Raw genomic sequence first — 20,510 nt, 5'->3', positions numbered from 1 at the left:
ACCGCACGCGCGCGCTGTCGCACCCGTGTTTTATTGCACCCATGACCCCCGTGCAATTTGGGGAATTCCTGGGCTCTCCATGGACGGTTCACCCTGGTAATTCTGGTGCTCACTGCCCGATGCCCTGTGTGTGCACGTGTTTGTGTGTGCACACAGCTGTGCCAAGCCAGGCTGACCAGGGGTGCAGTGCCCGTGTGCTTTCCACTGTGCTCCTCTCCCTTCTGAGTTGGAAAAGCCCTGCAAGGAGACAGAAACCACAACCCAAAGCACTGTGGGGCTTTTTCCCTGCAGAAAATCTCCTGACATGCTTTTTGTTTTTTTGAAGAAAGCCTCTGAAGGGAGATGGGGGTGGATGGCCAGGCGAGCTGATGTGCAGGCGCCCATGCACGGCGGTGCCTGCGTGCTGTGCAGCGCTGCAAGCACACAGCAAGATCCCCACGGGAGCACTGGCCACGGGGCTGTGGCTGCAGGGGGGCAGGACAGGGCACACCAACGAGGGGCAAGGGGGAAAAACAGCACAGATTTGCTTACACCACCAGACCGGGTGGCTGCTTGGGACCGAGGAGCCCCCTTTTTGTGGGGCAGCACCAGCCAGACTCGGTCCTCCAGACCCAGCACAGCCTGGCAGGTTGGGATGCTTCAGTGACTTCCAGCCCTTCATCAGCCCTGATGTTTTCCTCATGAAATCTCTGAAAATTAGCAAAAAAGCTGCCATCTGCACCCGGCCCCGCAAAGCCGGGTGTCCCCGCTGCAGGAGGCTGGGGCCGGCAGCACCTGTTCCCAGGGTATTTTTAGGGGCAAGTTTAGGAGCAAACAATTCCCAGCGTGCGGCCCAGCAGGGACAATGCCTGGTATTTTAATCCCGAGGCTATTATGGTCGTGGAGGGACATGCAGCTGCGTGCATGGGGCAGCTCCGTGGTAGGGGGGGACAAGGAGAGCCCCGTGTGCCACGGAGCGTGGGGTGCGCGGCTCCCCCAGCCCCTTCCCCTGCCGGGACACCCCGAGGAGCTGTGCCTTGGGCCAGCAGCCCCCAGGATGGTGTGAGCTTGGTGGCAGTGACGGGTTGCAGCGGTGGTGGCAGCAGCAGCAATCCCATCCTGACTTCACCTGCTCTGGTCCCAGCACGCAGAGGTCCGGCGCTGGATCTGCCCCTGGTGCTGCAGCCCTTTATAAGGCAAAAAGCCCCGCGGGGCCGTGCCTCCAGCATCTCCCCTCCGCCTGGGATTGTTCTCTGCTGCAGAGGAGCCAAATTTAGCTGGTGACAAAGGCGCTGCATTCCCCGCAGCCCTGCCCTGGGGACCCAAGGGCTCGGTGTCCGCAGCGCGGGCGATGCTTGGGATGCCATTTGCTGCGGGCTCAGGTTTCCTTCTCTGCTGGGACCCGGGCTGAGGAGGAGGGATGGGGTGGGGGCACCCCACAGCTCGGGGCTTCAGTTTCAAAGCCCTGAACTCCAGCCAGCAGCCAAAGGGCCGGCAGGAGCCCAGGGTCTGCCCATCTCTGCTCCAGCTGCTGTGACGAGGACATTTGGGGTCCTCACCTCTGGGTCACGAACAGCCTCGAGATGTGGGGCTGCTTTCTGGGCTGGCTCCTGATGCTATGGGCACCCCTCCGAGCTGCTGGTGGGTAGGACGGGGACAGGCTGAAAGCCTGGGGGGGACCAGTCTGAGACCCCGTTCCTTGTCCCCCAGTGTTTGGGACACACCGATTAAAACCAGGGCTGCCACCGAGGGGATGGATGCCAGCAGTGAATTCCCAGAGCTGCATGGGGAGGTCAAACCCCCTGGGACCAGCAGCCTCTTATAAAGGGAGCCATCAGCTGCTCTGCCTCTGCTAACGGGCTGACATGGTTAAGCAAGGAAGTCGGTTTATATATTCTAAAAAACATTCTGGTTGTCAGCCTTAGGCAAAATATTTTGAAAGACAGAGAGAAGAAGGATAAAGAAAAAGAAAGGAAAAAGAAAGGAAAAAAAAAAAAAAAAAAAAAAAGGAAAAAGGGAAAGAAAAAGGAAAAGGAAAAAAGGAAAGAAAAAGAAAAAGAAAAAGAAAAAGAAAAAGAAAAAGAAAAAGAAAAAGAAAAAGAAAAAGAAAAAGAAAAAGAAAAAGAAAAAGAAAAAGAAAAAGAAAAAGAAAAAGAAAAAGAAAAAGAAAAAAAGACTATTCTCAACAATCCAAAATTTCAGGCCCAGACATTGACCTGCTTCTAAAGCTCTTTCAGGGTATTTCCAGGCACTGCCACCCACCTCAGCCCCTGGACACGTCTCAGCATCCCCTGTTCCTGCTGCCTGGGCACAGTGGGGGACACGGGGACACGGGGACATGGGGACACGGGTGTGTGTGAGCTCTGCTGCCGCCCTCTGCAGCCCCGCCGCCTGCTGCTCGTGCTGGTGGCACATCCACCGCTCGTCACCTCCTGCTGGGACACCACGGCAGGACATTTGGGATGGGGAGCCCTGAGCAGCTCCTGGGCCCCGCAGCATCCCGAGCATCACGCCACGGACAGCGGCGCTCGTCCTGCCCCCGGAGCCGTGCTGTGGGTGCAGTGTCCCCGGCTGGCAGTGCCCCGCGAGCACGGGGCAGCTCCAGCACGGGCTGCTTGGGGCAGGCTCCGGGGTCCAAAAGGAGATTTGGTCGCTGAAGGATTATAGGTAGGGATGCTCAGCACCGACATCATTTTAGCAGCACCCGAAGGAAGCCAGCTACTTAACCCAATGCTGAAAAGAATACAGGGAAGACGTTCTGCTTGCCGTGATCGTGATTTCATTGTTGCATTGAACAGCACCCAGAACCTGCACCGACGTCCCCTGGAGCAGCGCGGCAGTGCCAGGGCTCACAGCAGGAGCAGGTACGGCCTCTCCTGCCCCAGAGCATCGTCACCACCACGCTGCAAACCCTCTGCCAGCCCCCAGCAGCCGTCGGGGGCACCCGGCCAGCCCCGGAGATCCTCCCGCACCCTTTCCCACCCCCTTGGCGCTGCACAAGGGCTGCCAGCACAGCACCCATGGGTGCTGGCCCCAGGGGAACGGGGGCACCTTGGGGCTGGGAGCCGTGGAGCCAGCTTTTCAAGCTCCTGCCTTGGAGCTCAGGTGGCTCCAGGCACTTCACTCTGTCCTGGGGCTCTGCCTGGTGGCCCCCAGCATCCTGGTGCCACCGGGACTGGGTGACCCCCACCCCCCTTGCCGTGCCTCAGTTTCCCCACCTCCTGCAGCGTGAGGAAAGCTTCCCGTGTGTCCTCGCTCCGCTTTGCGGACTGGAAGTGCCCTGAGAGCTCCCTTGCATCCCCACTCTGCAAGCAGTCAGCTCACCATCTCCGGTCCGGACCCACAACCAGCACCAGGTCACCGGCACTGGGGATGCACCAGACGCCGTCCCTCGTCCCTGCTCTGCTCTGGCCAAGCCTCTTGGCTCTTTCTTTGTTTTTCAGTCTCTGGGTGACCTTTTCCTCAGCCCCCACCGCCTGCCCACGCCCTCAGCGCGCTGCCGAGGGGATTTGATGCCACACAGCCGGGTCTGGCAGGTTCCTTCTGTGCCCAGGAGGCTCCGAGCCCCAGGGGACCGGGCTCAGCTGCACCTTGGGGTGCGCAGGGCGATGGGGAGCTTGGGGTGGGGATGGAAAACCTCAGCATTCCCCATGCCTGGACCTGAAACCTCAACTTAGCAATTTGCCTCGCTCTTTCTATCCCTAAATTTCTCTTTCCAAATCACCTGAATTTCTACCCAGCTCACTGATGCCCTGACCGTGCTGCTGCCTCCTGTGTCAGAGTGCAAGGGAGGTGTCCACGGCCAGGGCTGCTGTGTGCACACCCCCATGCTGCCCATTTTCCTCCCAGCTCTTTGCTGGCACTTGGAAAACAAAAGATATTTATTCACGGAGAGCAGGAGAGCAGGAAAGCCAATACCCAGGAGTTAGGGCCCCCCAGGCTGGTGCAAAATTGAGAAAACCCCTCGTGCTGGTGCTGCCACCCCTGGGTGCTGCTCCTTAATGGTTCGGGCTTGGGATGCTCGCAGGGCTTCGCATGAACCCCGCTGAATGCCCCAACCCTGGGAGCTGGGGCTGTATGAGAAGCCAGGAAAAATCCCTGGAGATGTCTTGTGGGCACCGACACCGACCACTGACAACCCCAAGAAGTGTGTGGGGATGGGGTCTGGGGGTGCTGGGCTGGCCCACGTGTGTGAGCATCTGTGCCCTGAGCATCTCCCCATAGTTTGGGCCCCAGGAGTGCGAGTCGCTGGAGCCCCAGGAGCCAGAAAAACCCCAAACCTGGGGGGGCTTCAAGCTCTGAGCCTCTGCTCCCCAGCACCCCCTGCACCCCCCGGTGTGCTCCTCCTGTGCAGAGCTCAGCCCAAGCGCACGGTTTGGCTCCGGCTGCACCCTCAGTGCCCCCCGCTCATCTCCACTCACAGGCAGGGGGGGATTTAGCAAACAAATCTCCGAGGGCACAGGAGGAGAAAACGAGTGGAAAACCGCCCAGCTCCTCATTCCCAGGCTGCTCAGAAAGCGCCCGGAGCAGGCAGCGGCCGTGCCACCGTCCCTCCCCAAAAGCCACCCGGCGCTGGCTTGGCGCGGGGCCGCGTGGCCGTGGCACAGCCCGGGGGACATCGCATCGTGCGGTGCTGCCGCGTTCCCACGCGGCCGGGCAATCTCCCAGCGGATCTGCAGCGCCTCCGGCCGCGGGGCTGGGGCTCAGGCTCCGGCTTGCGGAGCTCGGCGGCTCCAGGCGCTCCGTCGGCGCTGCTGCTTGTCGGGGCAGAGCCCCAGCGCGAGGTCTCCTGCAGAGCCAGGCAGCCGAGCTCGTCAGCCACCTTGGGAAGCCCTGGGGACAGCGGGAAGGGGACCCGGGAGGTTGGGGGTGAGGAGGGGGGTTTGGGAGCCCGGCTGTGGGATGCCGGTGGATTTAGGGGGATGCCTCCAACCCGTGAAGGTCTGTGCAGGGTTTGTGCTCTCCCGTGCCCTGCGGGGCCCCACAAAACAAAGCAACAAGAAGAGAAGCAGCAGAAGGGCCTGTTTGGGGATGTGCTCGGTACAAGGAGTCCCCAGTGCCCCCACAGCCACGTCTCTGCACCGTCCAGGCACAGCAAGCAGGGGTCCCTGCCGCAGCAGCTCTCCGGCCCCTTCTCAGCGTGGGGGCTCAGGGGGAGCCGTGTCCCCTTCCACGTCCGTCTGTCCCAGAGCTCACCGCTCTGCTGCTTCCTTCGGGCTCAGCCTCCCCCATCCCATCCCCTGTCCCGCAGGAGAGGCCTGGGGGGTCTCTGCCAGCCCGCCACGGTCCTGCCCACATTGGCCGAAGGACAGGGGGCCCCCAGGTGGGGACATCACCTCCGTCGTGTCCAGAGCCCCGTGCGGTGACGCTGACTGTGTCCTTTGCCCTGTCAGTCCGAGTGGATGCGGCTTGAGCCCTGTGGCTTCTCCGGTTCCTCGCTGTCCTGCCCCAGGAGGGAGAGGCCGGCGCCTGCGCTGCCCTCCCCGGGGCCACCGAGGGCGGTGGCCTCAGTTGCCGGCCGGGATCCCGTTCTCCCTGCCGCCCGCCGAGCTGAGCACCGTCTCCATCCTGCTCCTGGGATGCTGCGGGGCCGCGGGCTGGCCTGGTGGGGCTGCGTCGTACTGCACCACTGCGGAGAGAAGGCGCTCGTCACCCACACGACCCGCGCTATGGGGCAGGATCAGGCCCCCAGGGGAGCTGGGGAGCGGGATCGGCTGCGGTCCCCACCTTCATCCCACCTGCACCCCCCCAAATATGCATGCAATGCCCATACCCACCCACGGGACTGCCCCGGCCCCGGGACCACCGGTGCCGTGATTCCCCCGGGAGCGCCCTGGGGGCTGGATGTGGCCCCTGGGACAGGATCCCTCGGGTCCCCCGTGCCCCGAGCACGGCGGGGCCGGTACCTGCTCTGCAGCTGTGCCGTGCCCGCACGATCTGGATGGCCTGCTGGTTCTTGAAGCGGACGAGGCCCATGGTGATTTCGGCGTTCCAGCCCGGGTCCTCCTGGGCGCAGCGGAAATCGATCTCGTGGCTGTCGTCCATCACCACGGTGAAGTAGATGTGCCGCTCCTTCCACTCCACACACTCCACCGCCTTCATGCGGGCGAAGCTCAGCTCCTTGCGGCGCGAGCCCTTGGGCTCGAAGAGCTGCAGCCCCTTCTCGGTCAGCAGGCACCGCTTCTTCTTCCAGAGCTGCAGCAGCCCCCCGCTGCGCTTCTCCAGCACCCCCTCCCGCAGCACCTTCTCGGGGGTCATGGCAGCTCCTGGGTGCCGCAGGATCCTCAGCTCCTCCGGCCGAGCATCCCCCGACGGGGATTTCCAGCCCCCCCAGCCGGGCGCCAGGACCCCCCCTGGCTTGGTGAGGGGCTCAGCGCCCCCGGGAACAGCCCCCCGGCGGCTCTCAGAGCGGGGCAGCACCGGGATGCCCCATGCCGGCCGTCCCTATCGCCGGGGCTCTGCCTCCTGCCCCATGCAGCGTGTGGGATCCCCGGCTCCGCGCTCCCCAGGATGTGTCGCTGCACGCCCGGCCGCTCTCCCACTTGCATTCCTTCCCCGCCTCGCCTGGCCCCTCCTGCCGTGCAGGCACCCTTCACGCCCAGGCGAAGCCCGGCCAGGCCCGGCACGGCCCCGCTGCACCCACCCCGAGGGTGCTTTTGGGGTGCCCGCAGGCGGGAGCAGCCCCGAGGCCCTCTCTGAACCCCACAGGACTGCGGGGGGCGGTGGCAGTGGGGATGGGGGGTGGTGGGTGCAGCATGAGGTGACCATGGGGCTACAGGGGGGCAGTGGCACCCGCATGTGGGGCCAGTTGGGGAAGGGGCTTGGGGGGCACTCCTGGACAGGAACGGGCTGTGGGGTGAGGTGGCAGCTAGGGCAGGGGGCTACGGGGCTGGCACAGGGGGCGATGGGGTGCGGTGCCACCTGCAAATGGGGCTGTGGGGTCAGCGCAGTGCCACCAGGGGTGCGATGCTCTGGGCACTGCACCGACCTTGGGGGAGCTGTGGGGACCCCATAAGCCCTGCCAAGGAGAAGGACGCGATGTCCCCAGCCTGTCCCGCAGCGAGGAGCAGCACCCCCAGCCTCGTGTGACCTGCAGGGAGCGGGGCTGGGGCAGCACGGCACAGCCCGGTCCCGCCGGAGTCCTCCCTCCCCGCAGGCAAAACCCCGGCGCCTTTCCAGCCCGTCTCGTTCCCGGCCACCGCAGCTCCTCTGTTCCCATGCCAGCACCTGGCGGAGGGCTTGGCCCGGGTCTGCTGCCCCCGGGGACACCTGGGGACACTGTGCTGGCCCTGGGCTGCTCGAGATGGGGACGGTCACAGCCCCACGGGTGGCTGGATGAGCCCCTGGAGATGCTGAGGGCGCAGGTCCCTTCGCCCTGCGAGGGTTGGAAGGGGAAAAAATCCCCGCGGAGCCGTGCCGGGGTCACCATCCGGGGCTGGGGCCCGCCGGGGGCAACGCTGGCAGCCGGCGTGGCCGGGGGGCAAGTCTGTAGCCCAGGAGAGGCTCCTCATTATCCCTCATTAACAGGGCAGGGCCGTGGCTGCCGCAGCCAAGAACTGGTTCGTGCTCCCCGGGGCCAACCTCGCCACGCTGGCACGGCTCCTGCCCGTCCCGGGTTTCGGGATGTCGGGCGGCCCCGGCTCCTCCGCGGTCCCCAGTGACCCCACCGGGGCTGGGCACGGCCGGGGGTCACCCCAAGCACTGCTTTTGGGGGAGCAGAGGTGCCTGGGTCTGTCCCCCCAAGGAGCACCCGGGGCTGTTTTCCCTCGCGCTGGCAAAGCTCAGCTCCAGGGATGCTGCGTCCTGGGAATTTGGGGAGAGGTTTGGGGGCTGCAGTTCCCAGCTCACATCAGTCGCTGCAGGCTCCTTCCTCGGCACCTGGGGAGAGCCCAGGGCTGCCAAACCCCCAGCCCTGCTCCTCACGGCCTCGCCACCATGGCGAGATCATCTTCCCACAGCCACGGAGGCAAAGGAGCTTCGGCCAAGGCTTTCTCCACACCTTTGTCCCTGGGTGTTTGGGGACACCCTTGGGTGCAGCTGTCCAGACGTGTCCGTGCATAGGGAGCAGTAACCAGCAGAGGGTAGCAGACGGTCGCAGCCATCCCAGATGGGGCCGGGGCATGCCTGGAGAGCCCCTCTGATCCCAGTTGTTCTCCGGGGTCTCGCCCCATCACCTCCTCCACCCCACCCCAGAGCAGCCCCAGCGGCGTCCGCCCTGCCCTACGCAGGCTGCCACCCCCTGCCAGCAGCGGGGATTTCCGTCCCGACCTCACCCTCAGCCACTTCAGGACAACCCAACCAGCGATAACAATCCCTGGGGGCAAGGTCCCCGTCCCAGGACACCGCCCAGGCTCTCAGCTGGGGGATATTTGGGGCTGGGGGCCGAGCAGAGACCCACCCGCGGTGGGCTGCAGCATCCCGGAGGGCTTGAGTGCTCGGGAGCATCCCCAAGAGCAAGCGAGCAGCCTGGGGGTGGCTCTGCCAAAAATGCCCAGCAGAGACGAGCCCCAACCAGCCCCTGGGCTGTGTTAGCACGAGCTGACAGGCACTGAGCATGGCTCTGAGCCCCTGGGTGCCCCGAGATGGAGACCAACAAGGGAGGCCAGTGGGGAGGAGCAGGTGAGGTGGAGGAGAGGCCGAAGGACTGCGTTTGGTCAGCCGGGGGATGGCTCGGTGAGAACAAAGTGCAGTTTTCCACTGCTTGGAGGAGAAAAACACGGAGAAAAGGGATGCAGAAGTGCACAGCAAAAGGACAAGAGACAACAGACCTGTGTGCCACAAGGGGGACTGATGCTCACAAGGAGCCAAACGCGGTGATGGGAGCTGCGCTGGTGGCACCTCCGTCTTTGGAGGGTTCCCGACTTGACCGGACACCAGGAGCTCTGCTCAGCCCTTTGGAGCTGGCCCCGCAGGGCAGGCGGCTGGGCTGGAGACCTCCACGGGCCCCTTCCACCCTCTGCCTTTCAGACATCCCAAAAAAAAACCACCAAACCCATCAGTTTTCCCAGCTTTCCAGGTCTCCAGGAGCCAGCAGCCTGAGTGGAGCCCACCACACTCGCAGCACGCCAGCACCCCCCTGCTCCCTGACACCTCCCCTACAGCTACGAGGAAACGAGCCCGGAGCAAGGCTTGCTCTGCCTTTATTGACTCGACAGCAGCGCTTGGAAGGGCGCCCAGCACGGCGCAGGCAGCTGCAGCACGGCACCCACCCCAGGCTCACGGAGAGCGCAGGCGGCTTCCTCCCCCCGTGCCCCCTCTCCGAGGCGGCCAAGTTTCGGTCTCTGCACCGCGGGTGCTGCTCGAGCCCGCTGCTCTCCCTGCTGCTCACACCCCTCCTGCACCGGGTGCCTCCTGTCACCACCTCGGCCAAACCCCAGCCAGGCAAATCCAGCCCAACCCGGCCAGGAGAGGCCTGGGGGACAGGCTGGGTGATGGGATGGCAGTGGGGAGGATGGCTGGGAAGGCAGAAAGGGCTTGCTGCCCACCCCAGCTGCCCAAACGCCACATGAAAATCAAGGGTGGGATGAATGGGAGAAAGTGCTTAACTCCATAAAGGTGCCCGAGTCCTACCCAAGGGATTTCTGCCTCTCCTGTGCTTCTCCAAACACCACCCGTCCCGTTTGCCCAACCGTGTTTACAACCACTGTGCTTCAAAAAGCACCAAAACTCCCTCTGGAGCTCACCAGGGATAAACTCTAAGCTGCAGCGAGGTTGATCCTGTGGGTATCTCCCACGGGTCAAAGGAGAGAAGCACAGAGAGAAGGCGAAGTGTTTAGCTGAAAACAAATTAAACCTGGGAAGCTGCCAAACTGGTGGATCACGATCCAGGGTGCTGCAAAGTAAAACAAAACAAAAAAAAAAAAACCTCAGGAGTAGGTGAAAAGTTCTTAATTATCCAGCAGTGCTGGGCACGCCTGTTTGGAGGAGCGCCACGTAACAGCCCGGGCAGGGGCGTCGATTCGGTGCGCAGGCGTGGCGGCACCACCACGCACCCGGGTTCTGCTGCGGGGCTGCAGGAAGGAGGCAGAAATTTGGGAACGGCCCCGCAGGGAGGGAGCAGGGGCAGAGCCCGGCCAGCATGAGCCCAGCTGGGCCACGTCGAGTCCCAGCGAGCTGCTCCCCAGCTCCTGCTTTCACCGCGAGCCCCCATCACCGACATTTCCCGTCCTCCCTGGTCAGTCGGGGGGGAATAACCTCTCAGGCAAGGCCAGGCTTGGGTCAGTTTTGATGTTTATTCCTTGCTCGGTGACACAGCGCAGCGTGGCACATCCTGGCGGCACGGGCGACGGAGCGGAACGCTTTGGGCGCGGGGGCCTCGCTGCGGGTGGGGGCGAGCTGTGTCCCCAGCTGCGGCCGTGCCGGCGGGACCCGGGGTGGCCGTGGGGGTCCCGCAGCTTTGGGGGGCGCTGGGCCAGGGCAGGGGGAAGGCACTGGTGCTGCGAAGCAGCGGGCAGGGAGGGATGAGGGTGAGGGTGCTCACGGCGGTGCGGGGAGGGCCGGGAAGCCCGGGCTGGTCTGGAGGGGCTCAGGGCGAGCGGAGCCCGGCTCCCGGTGCCTCACTGCGAGTGGATGAGCGCCCCGGCCCCCTGCCCGAAGCCGAAGCCTTTGGGCCCGAAGTTCTTGGCATAGCAACCTGCAGAGTGAGGGAAGAGAGAAAAGGTAAGGGCGGCAGCACGAGGGGAGCACGGGCACGCGAGCGGGTCCTTCTCCTGAGGAAGGCACTGCTGAAACAGGTCGGGGTGGCCCCCGGCCCCGCAGCCAGCCCCCGAACCAGCTGCAGGGGTCACCGCCTCCCAGCCCTCGCTCCCATCCCAGTTCCCAGCACGGGGCTTGACCCCACGGAGGCAGCACGCACCTTTGCAGTAGATCTCCCCGTCTTTGTCTGCCAGGGTGGTGGACTCCAGGCTCTTGCCACACTTGGCGCAGCGGAAGCAGGACTTGTGCCAGGACTGCGGGACGGGAGCAAAGCACGGTCAGACAGTAGCCGGGGACAGGGCAGTGACACTTTGGCTACCAAGTGGGTCCCTTTGGAGACCCAAAACCATGAGCAAAGAGGTCTGGAGAGGACGAAAACCTTTCTGTGGAAGAGCTGTCCTCCCTGCCTCCATGCTCAGCGAAACCCCCCAGCCCCAGGGGGAGGACACAGAGGGGAAAATCTGATGTGGTCCCTGCTCCCACGCTGAGCCCGTTCGAGAGCCTTCAGCCCACCTGCAGCAGTCGCTTAAGGCAGCAGGTAAGGAGCAGTCACCCCCTTTTTGGGTCTAAAACACAAGGATAAATCCCTCGACTTAGTGGCCTGGGATCCACCGCTGCTGCTGCACCTCAGCCTGGGGGTGGGACGGGGGGGTTGACACCTGCCCCTGCACAGCTTCAGCTCCAAGGAAGGCAACAAACAGATAGTAAGAACGCAGAAATCAGCCAGCGTTTAAAAATAAAACTCCCCCACGGCCCTGCCAGTCCTCCGGGGATAAATGAGCTCACAGCCTCGGAGCAGCCCGCAGAGTAGCCAGAGCCGCTCACGGAGGAATTTAAATAAACAGTTTGGAAAACATGAAACCTTTTTTGGAAGAATATGTGAAATTAGGGCCGGGGGAGGAGGTAGCAGATGGAGTCATCCAGCAAACATTAGCACATGAAATACATGCCCTGGAATCCTCTGAGGTCCCTGTTCGAGCACAATGGCTTTGCCAGATTTGGGTCCCTGTAAACATCGACAACAGCAGGAGGCCGAAAGCCCAGGTCATCATTTTAAGGACAACTTTGCCTTCCAACCCTGGGCTGACCCACACCGTATCCATCACAGCCCCTGCACCACCGGCCGTGGTACAACGATGCCGTGAGGCTGGGGACACGGCGGATCCCAGCAAAAAGATGATCTGGGCACGGCGAGCACCAACCAGGGCTGCTGCGGGGTGTCCGGCACCGACCCCAGCTGACCCGGTGGGCTCCACACCTCCACTCACCTCCCCCTGCCCCAGGAGCAGCAGTGACCTCGGGAACTCACTCCCTGCCCCGAATTTGGGCTGCAGCACCCCAGCCTGTGTGTGTCCCCCTGCCACACAGCCACCTGTGCTACGTGTGTCCCCCCCTCCTCTCCACCCCGTTTCTTACCTTTCCAGCTCCGATCACCTTCTCGGCCGCGTACACCGCCTGGCCGCAGCGAGGGCACCCGTCAGACCCCCCGACTTTCTGGGCCATTCTGGAGGCGTTGGGGTTGGTGGGTCGGTGGGACTGGCCCCTGTGGAAGGGAGGGAGGACGTTATTAGGGCTGCGGGAGCAGGAAGCAGGAGGGAAGGGCTGTGGGAAAGCAAACCCCAACCCAGTTTTGGGGGGCCTGGCAGGGCGGTGTTGAGCCCCATGAGCTGGGTGCTGGGAGGGGATGGGCAGCAGGCTCGGGCTGTGGGGATGTGTCCCACCAAGCCCTCATCCCACTGAGAAGATGGGAGCAGACGTGGGCCTCCTGCCTGCTACGTGGCATCCTCAGGACGTGGGAAGCTCCCTGAAACCGGTGGGCAGCTCTTTGGGTCCTGCTGGTCCTCCAGGAGGTTGTTCCTTTGGCCAGGAGGGGTGACCCATCCAGAAACACACCCGAGTCCACTTCCCCTACAGGGACACCATGGGACAGGGCTGAATCCTCAGCACCTCGGTGCCACCAGGAGCTGGGTTACGCCGGCCTTCTCCCTGCTCCCTGGGCACAGGGCCCAGCTGGGGGCTCTCAGCTCGCCCCGGGATGTTTTCAGCCCCAGGGTGAAGGAGGAGGGCTGCGTGGGGTGGGTGTCCCTGGGGAGCAAGGTGCCCCCAGCACCCTCCAGATTAGGCTCTGCTGGTCGGGGTTTTCTGGGCTCCACAGCCAAGCAGCACGGCTGGACAGATGTGAGGGGAAAAAGACGTGTGCCCACAACAGCCCTGGTTTCAAAACAAGGCTTCAACTCACTCTTCGTATTTGATTCCCAGAGACTCGCCCTTGTCAGTGCTCAGGGTCCCGGCTCCCATCCCGTATCCGTAGCCCTTGGGGCCGTACTTCTTGCCATAGCAGGACTTGCAGTAGATCTCCTCCCCATGCACGGCAACGGTGGTGCTGTCCAAGTTCTTCTTACAGACCACTAGAAGAGAGGGGAGGGCCCAGCCATTAGCCCGCACCCAGATCTCCCTAATTAGCTGGAGAAAACAAGTCCTCACAAGGGATAGCACGGCTCGGCTTTCAAGGAGCAGGAAACCCTAGACAAGATCATTGTTCAAAGGGAGCGCATGCAAAACAGCTGGAGATAAGGATCACAACAAGAACATTGTCTGGCTTTAAAAGGAAGCAACCATCAAAGCTACAAGGCTGATAATAAATAAGGCAATCGCTCTGTTAACCCCGCTGCTGCCGGCATCCTGGGGGGAACGGTGAAGGAAACGGGAGCCAGGACGGGGCAGGTTTCCCCCCCAGAGCCCAGGCAGGTTCCCAAGGAGGTGTTTGTGCCAACACGAGTCACCCCGGGCTGTGACATGAGCAGGGGTGACACTCAGCACACCTGAGGCATTCAAGCCTTGGGTATCAGCGTGGGACACAGGACGGGACACGAGGGGACAGCAGGGGGGGCTTGGGGACACGGCTGAGCCCATCCAGAGCCCGAGCCCGGTGCTGGGCTCAGACCACACAGGCTCCTCGCCCGACTTTTAGGTTTTCCTGACTCCTGTCCCAGCTCTGATCTCAGCCTCCACCTTGGCTTCCAAGCCCTTCCTGGCACTCAGCACCCAGCAAGCTGCAACGGAAGGAGAGCAGCAGCCGAGCAGGCTCGCAGCGATCTCCAGTGTTTACCTGCCCCATACGGAGCAAGACGCCCAAGGCAGAGTCCACGGCACTGGCAGCCAGCCCCAAAACAGATCCTGTTACAGCTGTGACCCAGCCTTCTCCATCCTGCTTACATGCCTTAAATGTCAACGCTCCCAGCAGCCCGTTTCCCTCCCCACCAGCAGGAAAGTTTCTTGGCCTTTACCAATATCGCAGGAATGCAAACAGAGCACGGCGCTCCTAAATTCGGGGCGAGAGGCAGCGGCCCCGTTACTAAATATGGTGCTTCTCCTCCATGGCAGCCCCGCACGCTGCTGATGGGAAAAGGAGGTGGAAAAGGAGCAGGAGGTGGACGGGGAGAGGTTGTCTTGCCATCTAAGGAGGGTCTGGCAGGGTCTCCTGCTGGCTGCGGGCACTCCGGTGAAGGGGTCCTGTGGCTGCTGAAAGGTGGAGGGCACCTGGGGTGTCCCCGTGGTACCCCGGAGCTCATCGGGGGCAACTCCGTGCTCACACAGACCCTGCAGGCCTGGAATTTGGGGACTGGCACCAGCAGATTAAAGGCTTTGTGCTAGGGGGGTAGTGAAGCGCAGCATCTGGCTCCCTCCTTCTCTGCCCCGTGCCTGAAGCAGCCGCACTCTGCCAGGCAGCACAAAAATTTCTCCCCGTCTGCTTCCTCGAAATCAGCCCCGGCTCCCCGTTTTCTGCATCGCAGAGATTCCAGCGCCCTGCCCTCATCGCCTGAAGGACCCTTTGTTTTTCTAGGAGCAGCTGAGCTGCCCCACATCAGCCCTCCAGGAGCCGAGGCCGGCAGCCTCTTGTGCTCCACTCCTGCCTCGCTGCGCTGCCTGGGCTGGACGCTCGCCACGCAGTCCGTCAGCACTCACTCCCGGAGCTGCTCTCCTGTTTGAAGGCACTGTGGTAGGTTTGGCTCCCTTCTGCTTATTTTCTTGGCAAATCAGGCCCGAGTGTTTGTTTTTCTGCCCTAAAGATAACGGCTTCGAATTCCCCGCTGGGGCCCAAGCGCAGCACAGGGGCAGAGGCTGGGAAGGCAGGCGGAGCGGGGAGCAGAGCACAAGGACAGCAGCCCGGGCTGGATTCGCCTCCAAATCTCTCCCTGGCAGCTTGTTTCCGTGTGTTCCCTTCTCAGAGCAACACCTCGTGCCTGATTTCTTGGCTCCTGGTGCCAGCCCCGTGCTCTGGGTGCCGGTGTGGTGCGAGCATCCCCCGGCACTGCCCCTCTGTGCAGAAAGGGCCGTGGGGAAGGACGGCTGCAGGGCAGGGAGACCTCAATCCTCAGCCTGGAGGGAGCTCCGAGAGCCCCCAGCAGCATTGTTTCGGGAGGTAAAAGCCTTGTTTGCGGGGGCAAACAAGGGAAACGTCCCCACCCTCCTTATCTGGGGCTGCGGAAGAAAGGATTTCCTGCTGCAGGGAGCCAGCACAACCTGCCACCGCTCCTGCCCATCCGGGGACGGCCACTCAGGGACAGCAAACTGCCCTCCTGGTCCCCTCGAGCCACAGCGAGCTTCTCAGCCCAGACACGGCCAGGCAGGAGGGCTCCTGCTCCCTTCGTGCCACGCAGGGAGCTGCTGTCCCACGCCTGCATCCTTCTGTCCGCAGGCTAAACAGAGCCACGCCAGGGGCCTCGCACCTTCCCCTCGCTCTGCTCAGGGACAGCCCTCAGGGCAGGGGCAAGCTGGTAACACAGGCTGAGGACCGTGGTAGCCTAATTCAAAGGGCTTTGAAGCTGCAGCGTGGCCGTCCTGGCTTTAAGGAGCTGCTCTCAGCAAGGCGACACTACTCGCCAGGCCCTGTCCTGCTGCCTCCAAAGGGAGATGTGAGTGTCCAGGGTTCCTGCAGAGCACACCAAGGGAGGGACCCCCGCGGTCAGTCCCCGGCCAGATCCCACAACCAGGCTGGGAGCTTTGGGGTGAGTGGGGCAGGAGGGCCGGGCTGGTACTCACTGCAGAGGAAGCAGGACTTGTGGAAGCTGCTGCCTTCGCACTGCACCTCCTCGGCGAAGTACACCGCCTTCTGGCACACGCCACACTTCTTCCCTCCACCCCAGTTCGGCATTCTGCGGAGAAAGCAGGGGCAGAAAACGTTTGTTGGTTGAATCGGGGCACCCGCTGATGTCCCCAGACACGTGGGGGCTCTGGCACCGTGTCCCCAACAGCTTCCATACCCTGGGCACGCCCGGCCGGCCGCTCACATCTCCTCCCTGTACGGGGACCTCAATCTGCTCCAGGACTGCAGGAGCAGTGCGAAGGCTGCGAAATGGGCACCCCAGGGGTGCAGGAGAAGCACCTGAGCGCTGCCGTGCAGCTCCTGGGCAGGTTATCAATGCTTCTGCTTCTCCCTCCTCTTTTCCTGAAACGTCTCTGGTGACGCGTGGCCAAAAGGCCCCTTTATCGGCAGATCTGCAGGTAAAATCTGCAGCTAACCCCAAAATATTAGGAGAGGTTAACACAGGTGGCTTGTTTTTGAAGACCAGGCCAACAGAAACCTCAGGGCACCCCAAATCAGCACAGTCCTGCTAGGAGGTGCTGAGAGAGGCCGGCTGGTTGAATGTAACCATGAGGAGGATCTGATGGCAACCCCAGGTAACCGCAAAGACACCAGGACCAAACAATTTTTGGTGATGCCCCGTGGTGTAGGAAGGGTCCATGAGCTTGGGAGGTCTCCAGGGGTTCCCAATCAACACCTCCATCATCCTCCATCCTGCTTCCAGCTTCCCCTTCCCCAGCTCCTGAAAATTGGGGGGCGAGGTCCCCAAAGCAAGCAGCCCTCGCACTGCACGCCCCCGAGCCGGGTGCCAGCCCCCCGTGGGCAGCAGCAGAGGCAGGGAGCTGGGTCGGGAGCTGTTTGGGTGAGAGCCGGAGGCAGGAAGCCCGCTGGGAGCCGGGTTTCCGACCAGCGCGTGGCCTCGGTGCCAAATCCCTCCCTTTCGGCCAGATCCTTTGCATTGCCTTAAAAGGCCACGAAGCGTTTCTCTGGAAAGCGCCTTATTTCGGGATTTCCTCCTGGCCTGGCAGGAGGGAGCCACCAGGTTCAGGAGCTGACCCTGGGGGGGCAGAAGGAGCCCGGGCAGCCCCCCCATAGCCCTGGGCCCCTCCTGCACCACGCCAGACCCCTCGGGAACTGCACGCCGCTGGCTGTGGCACGTGTTTGGGGCTCTCCTGTCCCTTCCCAAGCCACCAGGTGCCACCACGGGGGGCTTTGGAGCCCCCCCACCACCCCCTGCTCCCCAGCCGGGCACCCCCAGCACGCTCAGGGACACGGCACCCACCCAGTTTGGGGCCAGCCGCTCCTCTTGGCCTCCGCCACGTGGTTTTTGGTTTTGTTTTCTTTTTTTTGTTTTTTCCCCTTTCCAGCAGCAGCAAAGGAAGAAGCTTCCTCTACCCAAAGCGAGACGTCAGCAGCAGGGACGCCCTTCTCTGAGCTGCAGGGCACAGGGAGTGCTCCCAGGTCCCCCCTGCGTGCCCCCCGAGCAGATCAGGCCCTCGTGCTGCTTATTTTCTGCCTCTGCCCCAGGAAGATGAGAGGTGAGGCTTTGTGTCAGCAACTCAACTGCGACCAGGGCAGGGGAACCACCCCGGAAAGCACCCAGCAGCACGCAGGCAGCCCCAAAAAAGCCCGATAAACGTCCCCAGGCAGGATGGATCTGTGGAGAACCGGCTTGCCCTGGGGACACACGGGGCTCATGAGGGTCACAGCAGAGCAGGGGACAGAAGCTCCCAGTCACAGGGAACTCCACACAACACGCAGGGCACGTGCTGACAGCCCGGCAGGCTGCAAGAGAGGCAGAAAAGCAGCGTCTGGTACGGGGCAGAGAGGGCAGGAAAAACAGAAATCGAGGGATGACCCCAAACCCTGCGGAGCGCCCCAGCTCCCCCCTTAATGGCTGCCTGAGGGGCTGTGGGAGGCTTCGCAATCATTTCCACATTTCTCAGCGGGCTCTGAGCCTCCAGGCCCGTCGCCACCCTGGTAACACTTCTCCAAATCCCCACCGGGCCCGCTCCGAATGAGGAACACAAGGGCCCTGCAGCCAAAGACCTCGCTGAGCATGAGCGAGACCCAGGGCAGCCAAACCCAGGATTATTTCTCTCCCTCCCGCAGCTCCACATCCCCCAGCGCCGAGGGAATCCCAAGCGGAGCCCTCCAGGCAGCATCCTCCGTGCCAGCTGTGGCTCAGCACTGCTCTGAGCAAGGCAAGGGGCCCTACAAACCAAGACAGCGCCGTGCTACCAACAGCTGCGTGGCTCGGAAGCAAAGAACCACGAGGCTGACATGTTTTGGAGATTAACCATAAATCCAGAGCCTGGTGTCTGGCCCTAGAGCAGCACCACTCACCTGCTCAGTGCGAGCAGCAGCTTCACCTTCCAGACGAGCCAGCGGCTCACCGAGTCAGGAGGCAGCCTAGGTTATGCTAAAGAACCAGGCACAAACCAGTACAGAACCAGCACGTCCCAGTGCTCGGGGATGCTGCTACACCTGGGATGTCAGCGCCATCGTTTGTGCTCCTGCACCAGCTGGAAAACCATCCCCATCTGCTGAAAATACCCCGCAGGAACTCGTCACAGGGCACTTGCTTCGTGCTTGGAGGAGCTCGCTAAGGGCCAGGAGACCCACGCTGGCCTGTGTGAAGGGTTATTTTTCTCGCAAGGAGCATTAATCAGAGGGGATGGCAGGAAAGCACGGGTGCTGCACAAAATTCATGGCCTGCCGAAGGGACAGGACAAGGGGAGGGAAGCACAGCTGGAACCCCAAGCCCTGGGGTGCGATTGCTGCCTTCCAGATTGCAGCACAGCGCCCAAAGCAGTGAACTGACCCCACAGCAGCTGTATGGGGCCAGACATCTCTGGGGGCTTTGCCTGGATGGGAAGGGAGAAGGTCGGGGGGTCTGAGGTGGAAAGAGACCCTCAACACCACCAGTACCCGGAGCAGGATGCTCGGTGCTGCTTCTGCTGCCGTCTCAAGGCAGGTCTGCAGCTCTGCTGTGTAGGGACGGGGCCGGCACCAGGCCAGCGGGGTGCTGAGCCCGCTGCCATACATGGGTATTTGTGAGCGCTCACCCAAAGTGACCGCCACGTGCCTGCTGCTGCCCGCTGCTCACACGGCAAACCTGTCAGCTTCCTACCACAACTGGACGTTCACCTGGTTTGTCAGAGAAAAAATCCGATATCACCTAGAACAAACGCCCAAAGCATTCCCAGGTAGGCGAAGAAAAGCTCCTGACTTCCACAGGAATCAAACCCCTTAATCCGACCGAGCCCACCTGAGCTTTTGCAAACCTTTCTGCCCCCTGGGTCACATCCTGGCAGTGCGGAGAGGAGCTCAGGAGCCAGGCAGGTGGAGGAGATGGAGGCTGCCTGGGCGGCACTCCCCAAACCACGGGCACAGGGAAGGGGCCGTGCAGCCTGCCCTGTCCCTCAGCACCCCAGCAGCAACGAGCCACGTGTGCTGAGCACCGAGCCCTGCCCAGGACCACGGCTGGTCCCAAAACGAGCGAGCCCTTTTCCAGCCTCGCCACCGAAACCTGGATGCGCAGAGGCCACGCCAATGTCCCACCATCGCCGTGTCAGTGCCCGTGTCCTCTCGCTCCCTGCATCCCAGCTCAGCGCCGATTCCTCGAGGGGAGCTCGGGGATTTGGAAGCAGCTGCTGCTGAGCTTGGCAGCACCCGCTGCGCCTGCCAGGCGCTAATTAACGCCCTCTCCTACGCCCTGGCCCCGCTGCCAGCTCCGAGGATCTGCCTGAGAGCATCCAGCCAGGTCCTGAGGGATGGGGATCCCCTGACACAGGGATCTGCGGGGATCGGGGGCTGCAGGAGGGGATGGGGGGGATGCGGGAGGGGAATGGGGGGATGCAGGAGGGGAATGGGGGATGCAGGAGGGGAATGGGGGGATGCAGAAGGGGATCAGGGGATGCAGGAGGGGAATGGGGGGATGCAGGAGGGGATCGGGGGGCTGCAGGAGGGAACTGGGGGGATGCAGAAGGGGATCAGGGGATGCAGGAGGGGAATGGGGGGATGCAGGAGGGGGTCGGGGGGGGATGCAGGAGGGCACCTGCCCCCTCCAGGGCTCCCCACGCTGACAGACGAGGCGGCAGCAGAGCTTAGAGCCAGGAGGGAGCCCCTCGGCATCACGGCCCCCTCCCCTCCTCCTCCTCTTCCTCCTCCACCCGTGCCCTCTGCCCGTGCCCCCCTTCCCCACCCGGGGGGGTCCCGCACCTACCTGCAGCGGGGCCGGGCGGGTCGGGTCGGGTCGGGTCGGGTCGGGAAGCGGCGGGCGCGGCGCTGCTCAGCCCGAAGCCGCTCGGGGGCTTTTGTTGGCGGCGGGGGAAGGCGGCGCTTGGCGCTCAGCGATGGCCCGGCCCGGCCCGGCCCGGCCCTGATGTGACGGCAGCTCCCGCCCCGAGGGGCCGCTCTGCAGGGCACGGCCCGGCCCGGCCCCGCCGCCATGCCTGAGGCGAGCCCTCAGCGGCCCACCGGGCTCCCCGCGCGTCGCACTGTCGCCATACGTGGCCCCCTGTCGCCTCACACAGCTCCCTTGTCACCCCACACAGCCCCCTGTCACCATACGTGTCCCCCAGTCACCCCACACAGCCCCCTGTCACCCCATGTGTCTGTCACCTCACACAGCCCCACTGGCACCCCATGCAGCCCCCTGTCACCATTCGTGTCCCTCAGTCACCTCACACGTCTCCTTGTCACCCCACACAGCCCCCTGTCACCCCGTGTGTCTGTCTGTCACCCT

At 63.2% G+C, this 20,510-nt stretch overlaps 2 protein-coding genes across 4 annotated transcripts; both read right to left on the bottom strand.

Moving 5' to 3' along the window:
• Positions 1–4,976: 4,976 nt before the first annotated feature.
• Positions 4,977–6,302, bottom strand: PHLDA3 (pleckstrin homology like domain family A member 3). Its single transcript, XM_084498151.1, has 2 exons — positions 5,886–6,302; positions 4,977–5,608 (listed from the first exon to the last, which is right to left on the bottom strand). The coding sequence occupies exons 1-2, from the start codon at positions 6,235–6,237 to the stop codon at positions 5,487–5,489; spliced, it is 474 nt and encodes a 157-aa protein (XP_084354277.1). The 5' UTR covers positions 6,238–6,302; the 3' UTR covers positions 4,977–5,486.
• A 3,890-nt stretch (positions 6,303–10,192) lies between these two features.
• On the bottom strand, positions 10,193–20,127 carry CSRP1 (cysteine and glycine rich protein 1). Of its 3 annotated transcripts, none has more exons than XM_084497649.1 (6): positions 19,989–20,127; positions 15,718–15,830; positions 12,914–13,082; positions 12,091–12,217; positions 10,835–10,928; positions 10,193–10,612 (listed from the first exon to the last, which is right to left on the bottom strand). In XM_084497649.1, exons 2-6 carry the CDS (start codon positions 15,827–15,829, stop codon positions 10,536–10,538), a joined length of 579 nt encoding a protein of 192 aa, XP_084353775.1. In that variant the 5' UTR covers position 15,830; positions 19,989–20,127; the 3' UTR covers positions 10,193–10,535. The 3 variants fall into 3 exon arrangements, with proteins under 3 accessions (XP_084353775.1, XP_084353776.1, XP_084353777.1); XM_084497650.1 differs by lacking the exon at positions 19,989–20,127 and adding an exon at positions 17,043–17,288; XM_084497651.1 differs by lacking the exon at positions 19,989–20,127 and adding an exon at positions 15,939–16,181.
• Positions 20,128–20,510: the final 383 nt, after the last annotated feature.

This window comes from Aythya ferina, assembly GCF_964211825.1.
Source record: "Aythya ferina genome assembly, chromosome: 25".
NCBI lineage: Eukaryota > Metazoa > Chordata > Aves > Anseriformes > Anatidae > Aythya > Aythya ferina.
This window is presented reverse-complemented; position numbering and strand designations above follow the sequence as displayed.

Bases quoted from the DNA above. Each gene is read 5' to 3' on its own strand.
- CSRP1 (XM_084497649.1), bottom strand. From the start codon at position 15,829: ATGCCGAACTGGGGTGGAGGGAAGAAGTGTGGCGTGTGCCAGAAGGCG. The intron at 10,929-12,090 runs GTAAGAAACGGG...CCCGTCCCGCAG, and splicing joins AGGTGATCGGAGCTGGAAAG to TCCTGGCACAAGTCCTGCTT. The intron at 10,613-10,834 runs GTGCGTGCTGCC...CTCACTCTGCAG, and splicing joins CGGGGAGATCTACTGCAAAG to GTTGCTATGCCAAGAACTTC.
- PHLDA3 (XM_084498151.1), bottom strand. From the start codon at position 6,237: ATGACCCCCGAGAAGGTGCTGCGGGAGGGGGTGCTGGAGAAGCGCAGC. The intron at 5,609-5,885 runs GTACCGGCCCCG...TTCTCTCCGCAG, and splicing joins ACGGCACAGCTGCAGAGCAG to TGGTGCAGTACGACGCAGCC.